This window comes from Marmota marmota, unplaced genomic scaffold, assembly GCF_001458135.2.
Source record: "Marmota marmota marmota unplaced genomic scaffold, marMar, whole genome shotgun sequence".
Lineage (NCBI taxonomy): Eukaryota > Metazoa > Chordata > Mammalia > Rodentia > Sciuridae > Marmota > Marmota marmota.
In genome coordinates, this window is record NW_026000206.1 from 9,310,023 (window position 1) to 9,332,313 (window position 22,291).

The 22,291-nt window shown below is 50.6% G+C and overlaps 2 protein-coding genes across 7 annotated transcripts in view; one reads left to right on the plus strand and one right to left on the minus strand.

Moving 5' to 3' along the window:
* Ptpre (protein tyrosine phosphatase receptor type E) overlaps nt 1-14,160 on the plus strand; it is a 101,925-nt gene extending 87,765 nt beyond the window's left edge. For 4 of the 6 annotated variants that reach the window (XM_015498399.2, XM_015498398.2, XM_015498400.2 and 1 more), the window contains 9 exons: nt 22-157; nt 595-744; nt 1,080-1,173; nt 2,281-2,357; nt 3,175-3,309; nt 5,046-5,171; nt 5,942-6,108; nt 7,864-7,999; nt 11,280-14,160. In XM_015498399.2, coding sequence (XP_015353885.2) covers nt 22-157; nt 595-744; nt 1,080-1,173; nt 2,281-2,357; nt 3,175-3,309; nt 5,046-5,171; nt 5,942-6,108; nt 7,864-7,999; nt 11,280-11,354 — 1,096 coding nt within the window. In that variant the 3' untranslated portion in view covers nt 11,355-14,160. The other 2 variants (XR_007343208.1, XM_048791386.1) reach the window with 2 other exon arrangements.
* A 1,466-nt stretch (nt 14,161-15,626) lies between these two features.
* Mki67 (marker of proliferation Ki-67) overlaps nt 15,627-22,291 on the minus strand; it is a 24,261-nt gene continuing 17,596 nt past the window's right edge. Inside the window, exons 14-16 of the mRNA XM_015498448.2 lie at nt 19,861-22,287; nt 18,510-18,941; nt 15,627-15,973 (exon numbers count right to left, since the gene is read on the minus strand). Coding sequence (XP_015353934.1) covers nt 15,908-15,973; nt 18,510-18,941; nt 19,861-22,287 — 2,925 coding nt within the window. The 3' untranslated portion in view covers nt 15,627-15,907. The remainder of the gene's footprint in view (nt 15,974-18,509; nt 18,942-19,860; nt 22,288-22,291) is intronic.

The following is a 22,291-nucleotide window of genomic DNA, read 5'->3' on the forward strand; positions in this document are numbered from 1 at the left end:
CATCTTTCTTCTTCTCCAAAGCGCGGGTGTGGGCCGGACGGGCACCTTCATCGTGATCGATGCCATGATGGATATGATACACTCGGAGCAGAAGGTCGATGTCTTCGAGTTTGTGTCACGAATCCGCAATCAGCGCCCTCAGATGGTTCAGACAGATGTGAGTGATGCCTTCTCCCACCCTGGTCTGAGCTTGCCAGGCAGCCTCAGGGCCCTTGCCAGACAGGCACGTTGGGGCTCGCGGCCTCTCCCCTGTGGCCCAGGTGTTGATAGGCAGGTAGCATCCAGGAGCACGCTGAGCATCAGGCCTGGCTCCCTTCTCATTCTGCCCTCTCTCCCTTGGGCCCTGGGGACTGCCCAGCCTTGTCCTCCATGTCTTCATAGGCCATGGGTGACTATGCTACCCCAGATGGCACCTGGTGTCCTCAGTTTACACCAGTGTCTACCATCCTCTTTACTGGAGGGCCTAAATGACCAATCTCTGTGGCCGTGAATCTGACTTTTGCCCCCAGCCTCCCTCCGTGGGCAAACAGAGACGAGAACAGCCCCACTGTGCCCAGGGCAGAGTCGAGGCTGGGCACCCCGGGTCTCCCGCAGGTGCAGTACACATTCATCTACCAAGCCTTGCTGGAGTACTACCTCTACGGGGACACGGAGCTGGACGTGTCCTCCCTGGAGAGGCACCTGCAGACTTTGCATGGCACCGCCACCCACTTGGACAAGATCGGGCTGGAGGAGGAGTTCAGGGTAAGTGGGCCAGGGTGCACCATCTCCTGGTGGGCGGGCCGAGGAGAAGTGACTCTTGAGATGGAGCCTTTCCATCATTTACCCTCTTGGCTAACCCCGGAGGAGCAGGGCACGTGCTGGATCATGATTTCAAGGAAGAATGGTGAGGGGCTTTCATAGCTTTGGAAGCAGGGGATGAGGCTTGAGGCCACCTGTTATCTCCCAATGCTGAGGCGACTTATTGGAATGGAGACAGGTGTTCCCCGTGTCCAGGGGCCCCCACAGTAGGACTGTTATTGGCTGAGCACTTTTCCCAGGAGTTATAACTGCATCACTGTGTCCTATCAATTGTGCAGAAATTGACCAATGTCCGGATCATGAAGGAGAACATGAGGACCGGCAACTTACCAGCAAACATGAAGAAGGCCCGAGTCATCCAGATCATCCCGTGTAAGGCCGCCTGCTCAGGTCGCCACCCCTCAGGGCAGACTGGGGCAGGGGCTGGGATGGGCTGCTCTCAGTTGCTGAGAGCCTGCTGACCAACCACCTCTATAAACCAGGGTCAGGAGCGGGTGCCCTCAGATCCAGACTCTGGGCCCCTGGATGCTATTATCAAATATTGAGAAGAGAAGACCTTTCTGGGGCACCCAGGTAGCCCAAGCAGTCCAGGTGTGTCCCAGCCTGGGATGTGGCCCAGAGGCAGGGGAGGCCCCTGACTGCCCTGCAGGGAGGGCTCAGGGAAGCTGAGAGGGTTGCCACGGGCAGGCCTGGGCCCTTATTCTGGACCCCTGCAGAGGGGAGCGTGAGTGTGGGCTGAGGCTATGTGGACAGCCAGATCGGAGCCCAAGGCAGCTGGGCCTTTCCAGGAAGAGACGTGGGGAGGGTAAGACCAGGGCCACAAGTGGAGCTGGGACTCTGCTGACACTGTGGGCACGGGAGGCAGTGGTCAGCAAGGAGGTAGGAGCCCACATCTGGGGTCTCATCCAGTGGGGAGAAAGAGAAGTTAGGGCGAAGAGTGGACACTGAGGGCACCGACGCACATGGGAGGGAGGTGGGACAGCGCCCGGCCAAGAAGAGGGCAAGCCGTGTTGCAGACAACGTGCCCTTGACGGACCCACTGCTCAACAAACGCCTGCCACGTCAATGCTGGAGCGGGCTTGCTCTCACCGCGGTCACCTGTGCTGCAGAGAGCAGAAGTTCCTGGGGCTGGGCCAGCCTTCCCCACTCAGACCCGTGATTCTCCATGGCCACAGTATCCTCAGGCTGGCAGTTCCAGCTCCTACTGGCTACACTCTGTATTCCTTAAAGTCAGTGGTTTTAATACTTGTAATTTAGTATGTATCATATCGATTCATGAAACATGAAAGAAATAACTGGATTATTTTCAGAGCTTTCCAAAGAAACAAAACAAAACTTCCCTAGAAAACTTTATTAACCTGCTTTATATGGTAAAGGCCCCAAAGAGGTGGCCTCACATTTTGGAAGTGTATAGCAACAGGTCAAGGTTTTCAGGGCAGGACAGTATCTGTTCTCGCTGAAACATAATGCCATTTGCAGATGACTTCAATCGAGTGATCCTCTCCATGAAAAGGGGTCAGGAGTACACGGACTACATCAATGCATCCTTCATAGACGTAAGTACTGTGGCCTAAGGTGTGCATGGTGTGTGTATGCCTTCCTGTGTGGCCACACTCTCTGGTACCTTGTTTTCACCATAGAAGGCACTGGCAAGTCTGCAGAAACTCAGCTGCTGGTAGCCAAGTTGCTTGCTTAAAAAAAAAATAAGAGTGTGCTTGGGAATAGGCCATGACACTGCGGGGTCAGTGGCCATTTCTTCACCAGCTTCCACTGCGAGCTGCTTTTCTCAAACACACCCATTACACCCCAGCCGTACCTCCAGGGCTTCTGAGGCTTCCTCCCTGGGCTATTTCTGTGACTTGTACCTACGATATGGACAACAGGATCATGTGTCCAGGCCACAGCATGTCCTTATGCACAATGGCATCTGCAGAAAAGCAGGCAGGATAGACCTTGTGGCCAAATGCACATTAGTGTTCCCGTTTGCAGTTGAGGAGATGACTTCAGATGTCAGTGGGGCCCTGGTGGAGCTGGGATTTGAAGCACCTTCCTCCGGCTCCACGCCTAGGTCCCTGCCCAGACCCCCATCCCATCAATATGCTGCAGTTGGTAGTTCACAGTAGCCATTCGGAGGGGACCTCAGGTACTGGAGGTGGAGGCCAGGTGTGTAGTGCTCAGGTGAAGTGGGCATCCTGGCCTGCTTCATGGGTGTGGGGGGTGTGCGTGTGCACACACGTGTACAACGTGGCTTTGGTTCAGGCCATGAAGATCAAGTTTTCCTCCTCAGGCCTGGGGCTGTCTAAGCGCTCCTGGCAGGTGGTGGCCATCAGAGATAAGGAAACCGGATTCTAACCTCTGCTCCCCCACTTGAAGGGCTACCGCCAGAAGGACTATTTCATCGCCACCCAGGGGCCGCTGGCGCACACCGTCGAGGACTTCTGGAGGATGGTGTGGGAGTGGAAGTGCCACACGATCGTGATGCTGACCGAGGTGCAGGAGCGAGAGCAGGTGAGCACTGCCGCCGGCTCAGGTCCTCCAGGGCATCTGGGCACCTGCAGTGGCCACAGCTACCCCGTACAGCACCTCACCTGCTTGTGTCCTGCAGACAGGCTGGTGAGGCCCAGCCTGGCAGGAGGCAGAGAGGTCAGAGATGAGAAGGGTCCTACTCCACCCTCTGCTTTTCTGGGGGTGGAGGGGGTGTTGGCCTAAACACCCCTCTTAGCCTTAGTTCAAATCCTGATCCTGTGTCAGTCGAGATCACCACCCGCTGAAGAAAGAGACAGATGTTGACATGCGTCCCCTGTTGATATTGTTCTAGTCAAATCAAGCATGTTTCTGTTTCGTTTTCCCAGAAACCCACCCTTGGCCCTCTCGTATTTACTTCATAATGTGACAAACATTCGTGAACCCAACAGAGAAAGCATCGTGTAGGTGAACGAGCCCAGCACCACCCAGCATGAGTCTGTTTATCTTAATGTCTAGAACAGCAAATCCTTGGGGTCCAAAAGGAGGCCACCTGTTGCCAGGCTGAGGGGAGGGGAAGGGGGGACGACAAAAAAGACTTGTTTTTGCTTATGTCTGAACTTTATATAAAGAGTAGTGTTAGATGTGTGCTCCTCGAGGACTGGATTTTTCCACTTAAGTCTGAGCTTTGGTTGATTTTCTGTGTTGGCATCGCCTCGTTTCATTACGTCCCTTCTTTACCTTCCTCCTGCCATTTTCCTTTTTACCAATGGTGCTGCTGCCCCTTCTTGTACACGTCTCATGCTGCACTGTTGGGGTCTCCAGTGTGCCCTCCCCTGCAGAGCACCTGCAGTGGGAATCTGCCAGATGATTCTCAGCTGCTTTCCTTCCAAACTGGTCTGCAGAGGGCTCACCTGGGATGTGTAGGATCTATCATCCGTTACACGCCTAGTGTTCTGGGCGCCCTAATCCTTGTGAGTAAATAATTGTAGACACACCTCTTCCTGGTCCTGATTTGCATCCCCCTGACTCCTCCAAGGTGGAGCACACTTCCCCCATCTGTGGCTGGCACTTTTCCTCTTGTGTAAAACTGCCTGCTTTGCTCTGCACCGTGCTCCCTCCTACGGGGCAGGGGGCCCGTTATTGATGATTTGTAAGACCTCTGTGCATGCTCTCCATGCTCATCTTGGTTGGTTTCATGCATTGCAAACACCTCTCTGCGGTTGGTGGCCTGTCTTTTCACTCTCGCTGATGTCTGTTAATAAGAGATGTGAGTTTCACTCCAATCAGTTGTTTTTAATAGTACCTAATTTTGGGCTCACTCATTGGGGGTCTTATTTAGTAAATCCTTCTGTATCCCAAAGTGAAAGGATATTTTATTCTTCTAAGGGTTTCACAGTCTTGTTTTTAGCCTTAAGTCTTAGCCTATCCAGTTTGTTGTTATGAGGGTTCCAGGCTACTATTATGGAATACAGCCCCTATCCGGCCACCTCCAGGAGGCACAGGGTAAGGGCCAGGGATCCAGTTTTATTTTTCCAGCTCTCTTTGTTGAATAATCTCTCCTTTCTGTTCTGTATGAAGTTCCATGTATGTATTTATTTCTAGACTCTATTCTGGGCCCTTGATCAACAGGCATTAATGGATATCACATTCCGATTCATATGTCATTTTCTTGGACAGGTGAAATATCTTAAATGGTTTGACAACAATTCTACATCATAAGATCAAAAGCAGTAGTAGCCAGGTGTTACCAGACTTAACATTTTATTTCATCTCTCAAGGATAAATGCTACCAGTACTGGCCGACAGAGGGCTCAGTCACTCATGGAGAAATAACCATTGAGATCAAGAGTGATACCCTTTCTGATGCCATCAGTATACGAGACTTCCTGGTCACCTTCAATCAGGTATTGCTGCCCTGGCTCTTTCAGCTCTTGCAGACCTCCTGAAGCCTCCTCACTCCGGGATCTGCCTGTCACGGTGCCAGATCCAGGCCTGTACCTGTTACCTGCCCTGCTCTATCTGCCTTTTCCTGAGTCCCAGAGTACATGAAGAGCTACGAGGTTATCCAGTGGCCAGTCTCCCATTGAATCCATACCTCCTGGTGGTCACCTGCATCCTTGCTGGAGGCTGAGGCTGTGAGGCGGAGGCCCACCCATCCAGCATTACTCTCCCATTCCCAGCCAGGGCAGTGACCTCAGTAGTGAGCAGGAGAGGATGAGATGAATGAAGCCACAGAGGCCTCTTGGGGCCCTCTGCCATGGACCTCCTCAGAACCCCCATCCAGGTCCCCTTTAGGTCCAGGGCTCTGATCACCTTTGCAAAAACTCTCCGCCATCTCTGGGTCAGCAGGGTGAGATGACTCACCTGTGGGTCTTGGTTCTGAATTCCAGCCAGCCAGTCCAGGGGGTCACACAGCTGCTAGGCATATGCAGGACTTGCTTCCAGCCTCTGAGCCCTGACATCTCAGAAAGAGGATGTCCTGCCCTGAGCACAGCTGTCCTTATATGTCTTGGACCCAGGACTAGCCAGGCCCGTTACGATAGCCTGGGGGGAAGGAGATGATGTTGGTGGCCACAGAGGAGCCAGGGAGGGCTCTGGGCCCAGCCAGACTCGTGACAGGTCGGTAGACCCAGCGGGCGTGGTCCTGCAGTGCTGAGACCCTTCTCCCATGCAGCCCCTGGCGCGCCAGGAAGGGCAGGTCCGCACCGTGCGCCAGTTCCACTTCCACGGCTGGCCCGAGATCGGAATTCCGGCCGAGGGCAAAGGCATGATCGACCTCATCGCGGCGGTGCAGAAGCAGCAGCAGCAGACCGGCAACCACCCCATCACCGTCCACTGCAGGTGAGCGCGCCCGCAGACCCTGCCGCCCACCCGGCAGCTGGGCAGCAGAGCCCGGGAGTGCTGCGGGCATAGTGAGTCCCTAGACTGTGTCCCTTCCCTTACACACTTCACGCATGACGTCACATAGCACGTGAACGCCATCCCGGTATACACGCAGAAAGCACCTGCGGGAGGCTTTGGGAACATGGTCCTGAAAATCGTTCCGGGCCTCTCTAGCTATCCTCCCTCCTGCGCCAGGAACAGTCTGTGCTGCCGAAGGACCACGAGGGTGGGGTGGGGGTTGGCCACGTGAGGGAATTCAGGTTGGGATCCCTCATCGCCACCCCCACCCCATCATGGGCAGGGGAAGAGGGACATCCCAGGGTAGAATGTCCCTGGAGGCAGTGGATTTCCCCCTGGAGGACCTGACAGCACCTTGCAGAGAGCATAGGGTAAATCCCGCCAGATCTGAAGACCCGCCCTCCATAACCTTAACTCCAACAGGCTGGCGGTCCTGTGGCCATCCTCACAAAGTTCCTCCAAGAAGGTACAGAGCACTCCACAAAGTGTTGAAATATCAAATGAACTCCATTAATTCGTTCAATTAATACGTGTTAATAAAAATAATAGCAATCATAATAGTTACTAAGAATTTAATAAGAACCCCCTTTTTGGTCTCCCTCCGGGCATCTTCTAGTCCTGCCTGAGCAGACATAAGTATAAGAGAAAGATACACTGTGAGAACCCTGTGACCCTTGGCCTCCAGGACAGCATCTTGGCCACAATGGGACTCTCCCAAGGTTCTGCCAACTCGGGTTTGGGGTGATGATTTGCTTCTAAAGCTGTGATTATGTTTCACTTCCCACTTCTTATGACCTGCCTTTCCTCCACCTGCTGCCCCATATAGTGTGGCCACCAGAGCCCCTGCCTAACTAAGAGGGGTGGGACTCTTTCCCAGTGTAAGGTCACCTGAGTGCACTCCTGGCCTGACCAGGAAGCGGAGCTCACACCTGGCACTTAGTTCCAGAGGGCTTTGCAGAGGTCATTTAGAATAAAGTAGAAAGGCATGGCTTCCTGAAGAGTTTAGCACATGGAGGGCACAAGGGGTCCCACCTGAGGAAAGGCAGATGTGGGAGAAGGCAACACAGCAGGTCAGAGCTGCTGGAAGAGGCTGGGCAGTCCCACCTCCTGTCGGCCTCTGGCTTGGGCTACACTAAGAGCATCTGGCCCTGCTCTAGACATTAATGAATATTCACATTCACTCCATGCTCACTGCTGGAAATCCGAGGTCTGACCATCCTCAATAGTGAGCACCTGCTGTCTTAACATCCCTTAAGTGCCACTTTTCAGGGTCCCCAGATCCAGAAGACAGGCCTGCACAGTAAGGAGGGTGTGTGCCAGGATCCTCCTCCCTCCCTGGACCTGAATGGCATTGTTCCCATTTCTAATGAGTTCCCAGGTGATGCTGAGCCCACTGCTCCCTGAACCACACTTGGGGAACCCCTGGTCTGCACAAGGAAAAAGGGAAATGCTTAAAAACTGTAACTGTCTGATTCGTTTCACAAACAAGCTGGTTCCTGTAAATGGGGACATGCTCTAGCAATGGTAGGTTTGCTGAATCTTGCTCAGAAACTAAGCTCCAGGAAAGATCACTAAAGATCCAGACAAATTCTGATCCTTTTCAGTGACTGTCACTTCCGTGCTGGTGTGCAGGAGTGGCTGTAAGCTCTCTGTGTGCAAGCTGAATGATCATCACCACGCACTTTCTGTCCACAGTGCGGGAGCTGGGCGAACAGGTACATTCATAGCCCTCAGCAACATTTTGGAACGAGTAAAAGCTGAGGGACTCTTAGATGTATTTCAAGCTGTGAAGAGCTTACGACTTCAGAGGCCACACATGGTGCAAACCCTGGTAAGAACCTGAACGATAAGGATGTTTCCAGAAGAGTGGAGGATTGTGCCGTGTGTTTGATGTCTGTTTCATGAAAGGTGCTCCAGCGTGGGGAGGCGGAGGGTGCGATTCCCAGGGCAGAGAGCCGCTGCAGCTTTCCACAGTGAAGCCGCACACCCTCCCTTCCTCAGTCTCACACACATCTGTCCTATGGGCAAGACCAAGAGGAGGGGCTTGCCCACAAATTCCACCACATTTAAAAATCACATCATTATCAAGTTCAAAAGCAGCACTGAAATGTCTTGTCATTTTCATTCTTACACTATGGCGTTTAGTTGGTCTGATTTCCTTGGCAGAGTCTCACCTAACCTCAAGACCCTGCCCAGGGACATAAGGGACCCAGCTGGTATATGATTGCCCTACACATTCTCTTATGTTACATGCTTCCTGGTTTGGGAATTGAGTCTTCCTCACCAAATTCAGTAAGGGCACTTGCTAAACCAGAAGGTATGATTTTAAGACTGTTATAGCTCGTCATTTTCCCTAAAGCTCCCTTGTTTAGGACTTTTCCTCCCTGCCTGCTCCTTCTCCACACTAGCACAAACCTGCCTTGAGCAGCCTGGTCCCCACTGAAAGAAAGGAGGAGAGAGGACCTTCCCACAGCTTTCCTGTCACAGGGGGCACAGCAGCCACAGGAACCACTGAGCCAAGAGCAGGTGTGCCTTGGTGACTGAGACCAGGGTTGTCTGTCCTGGCTGCAGGGTACACTCACCTGGAGACTTTAACTTGCCTCCAGTTGCCCAAATGGCCCCTCAAACCAATTAAGTGGAATCTAATCCCCTAGTGGGGGACCCAGGTATCAGCATATTTAAAGCCCCACAGCTGGTAGCAAAGTGAACCCAAGTTTGAGAGCCCCCGGACTGGAAGGAACTTGGTGCTTTCTGGATCTCTTGCACTGTAAGTCTCTGCACCCTGCAAGCTCTGAACCCATTGGGAACCTGGATGGCTGGCAACAGTTGGAAGGATGAGGCACCCAGAGCTCTCCACTGGCCTCGGGCCCTAGTGCCAGCTCTGTTGGTCCCTGTAGGGCTCTGAGGAAATGCTGGAGAGGCCCATGAAAGCCTCCTGTGGTTTACACCTGCCTCCTGGTAGTTCCTGCCCCACATGTCACAGCTGAACAATGCTGGGTGTGGGAAAAATGGCACAGAGCACTCCACAAAGTGTTGAAATATCAAATGAACTCCATTAATTCATTCAATTAATGCGTGTTAATAAAAATAATAGCAATCATAATGGTTACTAAGAATTTAATAAGAACCCCCTTTTTGGTCTCCCTCCGGGCATCTTCTAGTCCTGCCTGAGCAGACATAAGTATAAGAGAAAGATACACTGTGAGAACCCTGTGACCCTTGGCCTCCAGGACAGCATCTTGGCCACAATGGGACTCTCCCAAGGCTCTGCCTACTTGGACAAGCTCCTTCTGCTTTTGGGGTTTCTGTGGGAAATGAGCTGATGGCACTGTCCTTAAGCCACTGTGCAAAATTTGCTTTAAAGTTCTACTAGTGCCTGGCCCCAGGGGAGGCACCAGCAACTGTACCAAAGATCATCTTGCAGAGAAGCTGCTTGCAGAACTTCCTTGGACTCTGAGAGTTAATGGCTCATGTAATTTTCCTGTCTGGCCCAAGTGTTTTATTTCCCAGTGCATCAGGTCCAAGTGCCCTACCGTCCCAGCTCTGCTCCCTCGTCCCTTCTCCCCCCACCTCCTGTCCCCCTCACTGGGAAGCTGCCCTGGGATTTTTTTTCTGGCTCTCCTGCCTGGTGGCAGCTTCACACCCACACACCCAGCACATAGTGTGCCTTCCAAAACAGAGGCCAGCGAGCAGACAAATAGGGACAAATTGGCCATTGCGTGATGACTATCAGGTATCAGGCACTTTACAGACATCCTTCTCGTCTCCTTGCGTATCCTGATGTCCACGGGGCATGTTCTTGCAGTCATCCCCTTTGGAATAGTCAAGCAGACTGCTCGGGTTTTAAGTGTCAGAACAAGATTCAAACCCAACCTACCTGACTGCAGGATTAAAGGGTATAACCACTATTCTGTGCTGCCAGACCTGTCTCTTAGCAGGGTATTTGGGCAAAGAACACAGGGTGCAAAACCTCAGTTGGGTAAAGAGAGGCTCACTGGTGCAGGTTGACTTGGCACACAAACCAGTTTCTAATTGCTGACCACTTAGTCTTGTTCTCCGCATCCTGGACTGAGTTTGGCAGGGACTGGCATTCATGCACTCTCAGGTCCAGGCTTTTGGTCCAACTTTCTTTCTCTGGAAACCATGTGCCATCCCATCCTGATCATACTGAGACTCCCGGAAAGGCTGAGCGGCTGAGGTTTGCCGTCTTTAGGGCATGTTCTGACCTTTGCTGGACCTGTGATTTGAAGAGGCTGCATCCCATATGTTGGGAAAGAAGACAGGAGGCCGCTGAGGACGGCTCCTAGCCTCTCTGGCCTCCTGAGCCCTTGGCTAAGGCTCCCAGATCACATGTGCCCCTTGGGCTGCACCCTTTTACAGGAGAGGCTGGGTCACCACTGTTGGCTGTCACTGGAACCTTTGGCGAACCTCCTCTGCCTGTGATGGGTTATGTCCACTTGCTTGTCTGAATATTCAGTAGGTTTTTCAGGAAAAATTCAGCAATTATCATTTTCTCCACCTTCCTTTCTTCCCACTGATGGTCGCCACAGGCAGTGCAGGATGGTCACCCTCATGGGGTGGCTGAGACAAGGAGCCTGGCAATATGTACAATGTCATACTAACAGAAATGCCTTACACAAATGTAAGGCAGTTATTCTTTTGACTTCTAGTAAGAGTCACATGAAACCAAGTCCTTTAGTGGAGTAAATTTAAGTTTGCAAATAATCCAGATCTTTGTTTTATTTAGCATTCATGAAATACTTTTTGTTACATTATGAACTTTATCTGATAGAACTTTTTGGATTTTTTTTTTGTTTAAAAAATGTTTGTTTTACAGTTTAAATATAAGAACTAAAGATATTTTACTTGGACTACTGGAGAATGCACTAATCTGAAACTAAATCCTGACACTTTCTATGAAAGGAAAAGCTTTATTTGGAAATTTTTATGGGCCTGAAAACTAAACTGTGTTACAGAAGCTGATATGCATGTGGGCAGACGGTATTTCAGTAAGCAGGCAGAATTTAATTTTTTTAATGGTTCTTATTTTAATGAATAGTCAAATATGGGTTTTGAAGCATCATTTCACTGTTTCTTATTTTTCTTTTCAGGAACAGTATGAATTCTGCTACAAAGTGGTACAAGATTTTATTGATATATTTTCTGATTATGCTAATTTCAAATGAAGATTCCTGCCTTAAAATATTTTTTAATTTAATTGTCAGTATATTTTGTAAAAATTATGTTAATTTATTTCATAGTTGACATTAATGCCCTTCCTAATTTCTTTGTATATATTTTGTCATGCTTTAAAGGCCACCTGCTATAAAGTTATTAAATCTTAAATATCCTTTTTTAAAAATTGGAATAATATGCTAAGATCAAATAATATCCCACAAAATATATATTTCTGCTAATATCAGTAAATACCTTCATTCATTATTAGATTCATATCATGTAATTTCACACATTGTGTATCTCTAAATGTTGGAATTCTTAATATGCCAAGTGTGCTTATGCAAGACCCTAAACACAAAGACCATTGTCAAGACAGTTGAGGACTCAGAAATCAGCTGAATAGTTAGAATCCAAGTGCTGATCTTACAATCCTGAGCAACAGCATTATTTCTGAAAGCAATGCACTAAGGACTTTTGCAAAATCCTCAGCCTCAGCCACATGATTTATCTTTCCATTGTAAAGATCTAAGACTTTCCAACCTGAATCCAGGCCCAAAATACAGCAGTGTGGTCAGTGGCTGTGGGGTAATGTTCAAGAGGCTGCGTGTGAGCCATGTTTATAGATGACATGGATGATGGCCAGGTCGTCCATCCACCCATGGCCTTGGGTATAGCAAAGTCAGCCATGGGGGCTACACTCCCAAAGCACCACTTATGGTCCATCTGTCTGTCCTTTCGACTCAGAGTCCAACCCAGAGCATTCTCCTTCTCCCTCCTAGGCATGGCAGCTGCCTGTGCTGGCCTTGAGCAAGGCCTGTAGGCTCAGTGCAGAATCCTCCCGTCCAAACATATAGTGTCTTATGCACGCACAGTCAAGGAGCACACATTTGGGTAGACACAAATGATCGCAAACACACTGTAAATTTTCTGAGAAGCATTTTGGTATTTAAAAGTTTCTTGTAAAAAGCTAAGATTGTTTGTAAGAAAAGAAATCTTAAAAAATCTAGATTTGTACAGTTTTTAAACATCCCACTCCTCAATGTTTAATAAAAAACAAAGACAGAAATCCTTAATCTAAAGTCTTAACTTATTTTTGAATGGAAATATTGCTGAGACCTGTGGCACTAGGTAATAATAGTGATCCTGTTGCCGATGGGATTGGCTGAGGGGCAGAGGAGGTGGGGGAATGAGTGTCCAAACCTCTAACTCGGCTATGATCTTTCCATGGCCATCAGACACCTAGCAGAAGAGCACAATATTAAAAGCAGATGTCTGGTCTGACATACTGAAAGCATTGAACATGTGCAGTTATGGTACTTTTTTTTTTTTTTCTTTTAAAAGAGGTATGAAATTATAGTGGCCTTATTTGGCATTTTCACTGAGAACCCAGGGTGCCCGCCTGCTGCACTGTTTATCCCCTGTTCGTTTACAGTATATGCAGGTGTGACTGGGTCAGTCACTGTCCTCCACAGGCTCACAGGTAACCAAGCTCCTCTCCCTCCCCTCGGCTCAGAGCCCCCCGGGGACCACAGTAGCTGCCCTTCTGGAAGGAGGAAAGCCTGCTCCCTCACCACCACCGTGGGCCACCACACTGCACCAGGCCGCAAGCTGTCTACACCCTGTCCTCTGTGCAGCAGTCAGGCACCTGGGGGAAGACGGGAAAGGAAGGAGCTCTCTGTTAACTTGCCAATTGCTACTTTTGTTTCCATTGTTAACATCCCAAGCCCTGAGCCTTTCTTTGACTAAAGGAGAAAAAGAGGGCCATGTACTTTCATTCAGCACCTGGCAAGGGCACTGTGGAGCTGGTGGTTTATTATAGAGTTTAAAGTCAAAGCCAAGGGCCAGGAATTCCGTCCCCATTTAGGAGCTGGTAGTCAGAATTCTTGAAGCCCTTTTATGGTCTACCTGGCAACTCTTGTATCAAGAAGTGCCTTAAGGTAGATTTACAGGGAAAGTGTCCTCAGGAAAGTGCCCTGTTTATGTGTTTATCCTGCCCCCACCCCCATCCCTGGGGACCATCCCAGGGATTATCCCAGGTGTCCCCTTTTGGGTTCTGCCTGTTCCCAATCTTATCCCCTTCCAGAAACAACCAGAAGCCACCCTCCTGTGGATGTAGGGTCCCTTCCCAGTCTGGGCAGACTTGCCTTCATAGGGGCTGGTCCCTACAGCCTTGCAACCTCCCCCAAGGCCAAGTTCAGACCCTCTCCCTGGGCAGCTGTGTGGAGAGGGAGTACGGAGCCCTGGCATCTAATCTGTGCACCTGGCACATTCATCTCTTCCCTCAGTCAAAGAAAGTCGAGTGTACAGAACACAACAGCCCAGGGCTGGCCACCACAGTGCCCCTCTGCCTTTCTCTGCTGCATGCATTGCGTTCAAATGCCAAATAGAGATCAGAAGCTTCCCATTCTGATCGGAATGCTCCATGGTCACTATGTGACTTAATTTACTCTCTCGATGTGCTAGACAGATGAAGAATGCATACTGGTGTTTTCAAAGGTATTTTTATGTGTTTTTAAAAACTTTTTAAAACGAGCCTGATACCTGTGTTTCAGCATTTGGAGACATACCCATGTTATTTTTTTAAATGTATGATAACTGATACATTTTCGTTTATTTAACTAAGTTGTGCATAATTTATGTGCAGTCTTTATATGTATGTATTACAATTCCAACTATCATATTTTCTTTTATTAGATTTATGATTTGATCTTGCTCTCAGTATAATGCCAGTGAATGTTGCTGAATTATTTGTATATGCAAATTGCAAGATCTAAAACATTCGGATGCGAGGATAAACCATTACTTTGACTACCAGCCTCTGTCTCTTTCTTCACATTTCTTAATTTTATTTCTGTGCCTTAAGTCCTCATAGACAAGACGTGCATTAGGGGCTGGGTGTAGCTCAGTGGTGGAGCACTTGCATAGCGTACATGAGGATCCAGGTCAATCCCCAGTGCCCCACACATGTGCACACCAAGTGCCCTACATCAGGAAGTGGGAACTAATTTACATATAATGATTTCAAAACTTTAGCTCTGACCCAGCACAGCCCCTAAAGGTGAGTGAGTGGGCACTGTGGCCAGAGGCTGCCAGCTCTCAGCTACCTGCAACGGTGTGTGATAGCGAGGACTTTAAAGGCTCAGGTCAACCAAGGACACAGCACCCAGCACTGCTCCTCTGAAGGGCCTTGTGTCTTGTGCTGGGCACAGCCCCACTCCTCTGTGGCAGCACAACTGCCCCTGCCCTGTGGAGCTTTCCGGACGCCCTTCCCAGCCCCATTCTGCAGCCTCCTTTGAGAATAACCTGTCACCATCACAGCTTCTCTTGGCAGCCAATGTAGAATTGACCATGAGGGGTCCAGCCAGCCGCTCCAGGCTCCTGCCTTCATTTAGCACCTGTAGAATGTGCACCTGGCTCCACACCAGACACAGGGTGATGGGACAGGCACCACCCTTCATGGGCACATCCCACCATGTGGCTCCATATCCAGTCTGCTGCCACCCTCACACCTGGCAAGGGCAGGTAGGTGGTTGGACAGGGTGCAGACAGCTATCTGGGGGACAGTGTGCTATTTTCTGATTCAGAAAACAGAAAGGGAACAGAATATAAGGTAGAAATAGGAAGATATATGCAAGTTGTCTACAGGTCTAAAATTGAGATATCTGGGCTTAAAACGAGATTCAGGAAACGTGTGCTCACAAGAAACAGATAGGGAATAATGTGTGAAGGAATTTCATGCTCCCTCCTAGATGGATTCTCCTCTAAGGGAGTTTGTATTACCTCTTGTGCCAGGTGATGTCAGGCAGGTGCACTCAGGAAAAAAGTCTGACATGGGAGCAGAACCCAGGAAGGATGTAGTTTGGAAAGGAGTGGCACACAAGCTGATGGCCCCAAAAATGCTGTGGCAGACACTGTCTCAGACAAGAGCAGCCCTGGGCAGACTCAGATTCAGTGGAAAAGCAAACCCCTGATCATTCCCTAAACAGTGACCCCATGACTCCAAAGACAGGATCCCCAACCACCCCCCATTGGCTCCATTACCCTAAAGGGCAAGGACACCAAACATGACCCATAGCCTAATTAATGTCGGCCCAGAATGCTCCCTATGGTAGACTCTTGTAAATTCCACTGGTCTAATCACTCAGGCATTGCTGATTAACTGATGACTGCTTAGTGCTGGGTTCCCAAGAAGTTCTTACCTTTCAAACTATATGCAGGACACAGACTCTCACATGACCAAAGAGGATACACTATGACACAAGCCACAGAGAAACCAAAACTGACATCAGGATCAGGGCTTTATTCTGCAATATGGAGCAAACATGCTTTGTCCACCTGCCCCAGACATGAATCGTTACTACTCAGGAACTGGCCGGCAATGCCCCTTGTGGACCCCTTGCAGGGTTATAAAGACAAACCAGAGCCTGAAAATTCTTTCTTCTCTTAAACACACCCATATTATTATTTACACAATTCATTTTTATACTGGTATAAAAAAATTATACTAAAAATTTAACACTAAACTAACTTTATTATATTTTTTCCCTCTTAAATTTACTTGCTAAATATCTTTCCTGTGCCGGTGACTTCTGCTCCTTAGTTTTTTGGTGTCCACTGTGTCCTTATCCTGTGTAAAGAAAATAAAACAGTTCTTAAGTACTTTAAAATAATGATTTTTGTAATGAACCCTGCTCTAAAAAATATGCAAATTATTATTAGAATTTGTGCAGGTCCTTAGTTCAAAAAAATTTATTGTGAGGTTAGAGGTTTGTTTTCAGATAAATCACCTTAAAAGTATCATTTAGAAAACATAAATTCAACCTGGATTAAAAATCCGAATCTCCTAAACCAAAAGCACACCACCCCAGGGGACAATCTCGGGACAGAGTGTGACCTGAGCAGTCCTGCAGTGAGTCTCCTCCAGAAGGGCGGGGAGACGGAGCATCACTTTTAAGCAGATCAACTCTAAAGGCACAAAGATGACTACAGCTGTTCAGACAGAACCTCAGCCCTGGGGTCTGCATGCTGCTGAACACAGACCACTCCCCAAACCCACAAGGAAGAGCAAGTGTGATGTAGACATTCCTGAGAAGCAGCACTATGACAAAATCACACAGTAGTGAAACAAGCCTAGAATTCAAGACACAAAGGTTGGTGTGAGTGAAAGATCTAGATGTACTCATTTGTCCAGTTCTAGAACCTGTAGTCAAAAGGCAGGGAGCACTAAGGGCCCAGCACCATGATAGCAGAGGGTGGGTACATGGTGGTTGAGTCCCGCTCTTCCAGCAAATAGGTAGGGACGGACCCCATCACGTGTCTTAGATGTCCACAGGCCACCTCACCCACTTGTAGCTGTTCCTTCAGGACTCTAGGGTGAAAGGGACACTAAACAAGACCCCAGGTGAATGCAGGTCAGAGTTTTGACCACTACTCCAGCTCACAACAAATGAAATTCCTGCCTCTCCAGGTCACACAACCTTTCTCAGACCAGTGAAGTCACACATCCATGCTGAGCTGTGGCCACAGCCCTGGTCTCCAGAGTCCCCTCCTGTCCCCTCCTGGTGGTCCTTCCTCAGCCTCAACATCACTTACCACATGAGACCATCTTTGCTTCTCTCATCAATGCCAGGACGTGCCCCCCCCCCGCCCCCCGGCAACTTTCCACCAGCCCTTGGTTCCTGTCTGCGTCCCCTAAGGGGGAAGGAACACAGAAAACGTGACCAAGTTGGGAACTTGTACCTGGAGCAACCTACTTCTTACAGAAGCAGTCTGGGGCCCATGGTGGGCGCTGGTGAGAAACCCTGCAGAAGCCCAACACTGTGTGTTGGGAGTCTTCGTGGCTGCTGGTGGGCCACAAGGAAGAGGCCAGAGTGTCCCTGACAGAACTGCCAGGCCTGGCTCTCCCTTGGGCCAGGCTGCTGTGGGGTTAGGATCATCCTAGGGAGAAGAGCGGTGGCTTTCACTCCTCAGCTCCACTCTGATGAAGCACAACCTTCCACACTAGAGCGTGTACGTGTTTGCAGCCCAACCTTTTGGGTAAAATTGGCGCCGAGGGCCACTGTTAAGCTCGTGGGGCTACTGAGGCCTGCAGGACCATGTCTTGCCACCATCAGGTGGCTTCTGCTTCCGGCCAGCCCCTGGCACAGCTTCTGACTTACAACCTTTTCCTGGACATCACTCTCTCCTGAGCCTCTCCTCCTCCCTCTCTGGAACCTTCTATCAATACCCCCACTAGGGCTTCCTGCCACCACCAGAGGCAGGAGTCTTCCTACCCAGCTCACTGATGATCTTGGGGCATCTGGGAGTCTGACTGTATCATCCTTGGTGGTATCAGCTCAAGCTTCCTGGCTTGTCCAAGGGTGTGCCAGTCGGACACCTGCACCTGACATATCAAGGTGGCCACTGCTACCTTCTGTCACTGACTGATCTCAGGATAGGCCAGTGTTAGGTCCAGATTGTGTGTGCTGAGAGCAACTCTGAGGCCACTCACACACACACACCCCTCCTGTCCACCCTGCCCTGGAGCTCTCAATCCTCCTGCCTCAGCCTCCACAGCAGCTGGGACCACAGGCCTCCAGCTCAATCAAGGATTCTCCAGAAGAACACTCATGAGTTTAATGATACACTGTGGGTTATTCGAATTAGAAGTAGCTCCAGTAGGTAGGACAGACACTGTCCTAACTCTCCTGGGAGAGTTTTATGGACTTCTTTTCCTGGGGAAGGGGAATGTCACACCCACTCCCCTGCATGGAACTTAACACAGTGCTAGTTGCCTTCTGGACCCCCCCAGCCTTTGTTTGTTCAGTGTTTCCAAACAAGGGTCCAGACAGGACCAGCTTTCCTCAGCAAGTTTTGCAGAACCCAGGAGAGACTGAAGACATTCCCTACCATCTGAGTGAGAGCTATGTCACAAGCAGTCACACAGTGGGATGACCTGGTACATTCCCAGCCCATCCTGAATGAAGCCTTCCATGACCTGCATTCACTATTGGAAGTGGAATTCCCAAAGAAAATACAACTCAGGACAAACTGTGTGACCTAGATTAGTACTTCTAAAGTTTTAATGGTCAGCTGGTAACATGATGTTATGTATATGCTTCTCTTTGGCCTTTGCAACACTGCATAAACACACCCATTCTCTGTGTATGTATATAATTAGTTACCTTTAGGTTTTCTGCACATCTCTTGGCACCTCGAGTGACTCTCTGCTCAGATTCACTCTCCAGACTAGGCTGCATGCCTGGTTTTCTGGACCTCAGACACCTGAAGTCTGAATTTGCAGTTGCTCCTTTCTCTTCCTGGTTCTTCATGGGGACTGCCACGCTTCTCTCCCTCACTTCCTCCTCTGCTGTGTGAGGCTGGGAAATTTGATTCCGAATTCCAGCTCTCAAGCACGCTCTCTTTCCCCTGACTTTGGCCCTGGACTCTGCTTTCTCGTCTCCATCACCTGGGCTCTGCAGCCCCACCTCCTGGGAGAGTTCCATGGGCTTCTTCCCCTGTCTCTTTATTTTCATCTTTTCTGCTGATACAGTGATCTCTGGTCTTGGCTCTTCTCCTTCAGTTGTATTTTGGTGTCTGGTTCGCAGCAAAATTCCCTAAAGAAATGAAAAACCGTAAAACAAAATTTTGAAACTTAGTAAAACAAATCTTAAAATTTAACAGAGAAAAATTTTCAAAAGGAAACTGACATAAAAAATAAATCATTTGCATATTTCTCATTTTCTAATTTCTTTTTTAAAAATATTTTTTAGTTGTCAATGGACATTTATTCTTTATTTATTTATATGCAGGGCTGAAAATCGAACCCAGTGACTCACACATGCTAGGTAAGCTGAGCCACAACCCCCGCCCCTCAATTCCCAATTTCTAAGACACTAGTTATGTAGGATATTCAAGCTAATGCTTTGCAACTTTGTTCCTATAGAAATGATCCCTACTGATAAATTACAAATTAGAAATTCAGAATAAACTTCAATCACATTGCCTAATATAACGTGCCACATTTAAATGCTACTGCTTACATCACAGAGTTGGCAAGTGAATTGCTATTTCTTAATGGTCACACTAAAGCACAGGGCAATTCAGCATTCCTGGGGGATGGCTGCGTGGCAATCTTACAGTTCCTCTTCTCAAGGGTACACATGCAGTATAATATTCTCCTCATTGTTAAAATACTGTCACACACTCTCCTTGAACCCTGCCCTGACCTTGCGGGTATTTTAAACATGGAACGGAATTATCCACCTGTTTTATCATCAATTTCTCAAACTGAATATGAATACGTCATGCACTCCCTGAAAAACCTCTAAGGTTGAGTCATCATTTTGATTGGTACTTTTCAAACTCAGAATTAGCCTGTTCCCTCCATGTATCCCCCCAAAGACCCTTGTCTTCACCCTATAATAGTTATTAATCGTGTTTGGTAGACACCCCTGCGGTAGAGATATCTGCCCACTACTACACAAGAAGGAGCTGGCCCCAGACGACCCGGGGAATACTTAACACTGCCATCACCTTATCCGCAGACGCCGAGTCTTCCACTTTGAGTTTCCTCTTTCCAGCTTCCCTGCTGGAGTTGTGATCTTCTACAGGTTCAATTCTGTTTATTAAAATTTTTAGATCCTTATTGATTATCAAGGGCTCAGGAGATCTGCCTCTCTCCCTGGGAGCGGCCCTCTTTTTCCCGTGGACTGCCTTGGCCTGCACAGTATCCTGCAGCCCAGTCTCTGAGCACCGCACACCGACTCCTGAGAGAAGCCCATCTGTTCCAGATTTACCCGTGGGCAGGGACATGTTGCTTCTGCTCTGCAGTGCTGCCGGGTGTCCTTTGCCCTCTTGGTCTTCCACTGGCTTTCCTTTAGGGGCCCTAAGGACTCTTGAGCTCGTCAGCAGAGGCTTGGCTCTTTCAGCTGTTTGCTCTGGAGTGCTCTTCCGACTATGAGCATCATGTTGCGGTCCCTCAGAGGGACCTGGTGCTGGGATGGGATCTTTGGAACCAGCCAGGTCCTCCGGGGGCTGGCCCTGAGGTGCCCCTCGCAGCCGCCTGATGCCAGTTGCTCTTGCTGCTGGGGCCCGGGCCTGCTGTGCAGACCCCTCAGAAGCTCTGCTGCCTTGGTCCTCACCTCCTGGGGCCGTGCGCGTGTGCCTGGTGGCCCGTGATGTCCGCGTTGGCTTCCTCACTGCCGGGGGCTCCTCTTTCACCTCTGCTGTCCGGAGCCGTGTCCTGGGCAGTCCCTTTGTGCTTGCTGGCGTGTGCCCTGGTTCTGGTTGTGGAGATCTGCAGGGCGATTCTGTGGTCTTCTCGTCCCTTGTGGATCCCTCAGAGGGACCTGGTGCTGGGATAGGATCTTTGGAACCAGCCAGGTCCTCCGGGGGCTGGGCCTCAGGTGCCCCTCGCAGCCGCCTGATGCCAGTTGCTCTTGCTGCTGGGGCCCGGGCCTGCTGTGCAGACCCCTCAGAAGCTCTGCTGCCTTGGTCCTCACCTCCTGGGGCCGTGCGCGTGTGCCTGGTGGCCCGTGATGTCCGCGTTGGCTTCCTCACTGCCGGGGGCTCCTCTTTCACCTCTGCTGTCCGGAGCCGTGTCCTGGGCAGTCCCTTTGTGCTTGCTGGCGTGTGCCCTGGTTCTGGTTGTGGAGATCTGCAGGGCGATTCTGTGGTCTTCTCGTCCCTTGTGGATCCCTCAGAGGGACCTGGTGCTGGGATAGGATCTTTGGAACCAGCCAGGTCCTCCGGGGGCTGGGCCTCAGGTGCCCCTCGCAGCCGCCTGATGCCAGTTGCTCTTGCTGCTGGGGCCCGGGCCTGCTGTGCAGACCCCTCGGAAGCTCTGCTGCCTTGGTCCTCACCTCCTGGGGCCGTGCGCGTGTGCCTGGTGGCCCGTGATGTCCGCGCTGGCTTCCTCACTGCCGGGGGCTCCTCTTTCACCTCTGCTGTCCGGAGCCGTGTCCTGGGCAGTCCCTTTGTGCTTGCTGGCGTGTGCCCTGGTTCTGGTTGTGGAGATCTGCAGGGCGATTCTGTGGTCTTCTCGTCCCTTGTGGATCCCTCAGAGGGACCTGGTGCTGGGATAGGATCTTTGGAACCAGCCAGGTCCTCCGGGGGCTGGGCCTCAGGTGCCCCTCGCAGCCGCCTGATGCCAGTTGCTCTTGCTGCTGGGGCCCGGGCCTGCTGTGCAGACCCCTCGGAAGCTCTGCTGCCTTGGTCCTCACCTCCTGGGGCCGTGCGCGTGTGCCTGGTGGCCCGTGATGTCCGCGCTGGCTTCCTCACTGCCGGGGGCTCCTCTTTCACCTCTGCTGTCCGGAGCCGTGTCCTGGGCAGTCCCTTTGTGCTTGCTGGCGTGTGCCCTGGTTCTGGTTGTGGAGATCTGCAGGGCGATTCTGTGGTCTTCTCGTCCCTTGTGGGTTCCTCAGAGGGGCCTGGTGCTGGGATTGGATCTTTGGAGCCAGCCAGGTCCTCCGGGGGCTGGGCCTCTCCCTCAGCTGCCCCTCGGCGCCTCTTCCTGCCACTGGTACCTGCAGCAGGATCCAGTTTCCTCTTTACAGGTTCTTTGAGCACTTTGATATTTTTACTATCACCTTTGGGTTCTGGGTGTGTGTGTACGGGTCCCCCTGAGGTCCCTGCTACCTCTCCCTGCACTGAGATCTCCTCTGTCACAGGTGCTTTCCTGAGCCCTGCCCTGGGCTGTCTCTTTGGGGGTGCTGGGGCTGCCACTGGCTCTGCTTCTGGGGATTCACAGGGTATTTTCGTGGTTTTTCCTTCCCCTGCCAATCCCTCGGTGGGGCCTGGTGCTGGGATCGGTTCTTTGGAGCCAGCCAGGTCTTCCAGGGGCTGGGCCTCAGGTGCCCCTCGCAGCCACCTGATGCCAGTTGCTCTTGCTGCTGGGGCCCGGGCCTGCTGTGCAGACCCCTCAGAAGCTCTGCTGCCTTGGTCCTCACCTCCTGGGGCCGTGCGC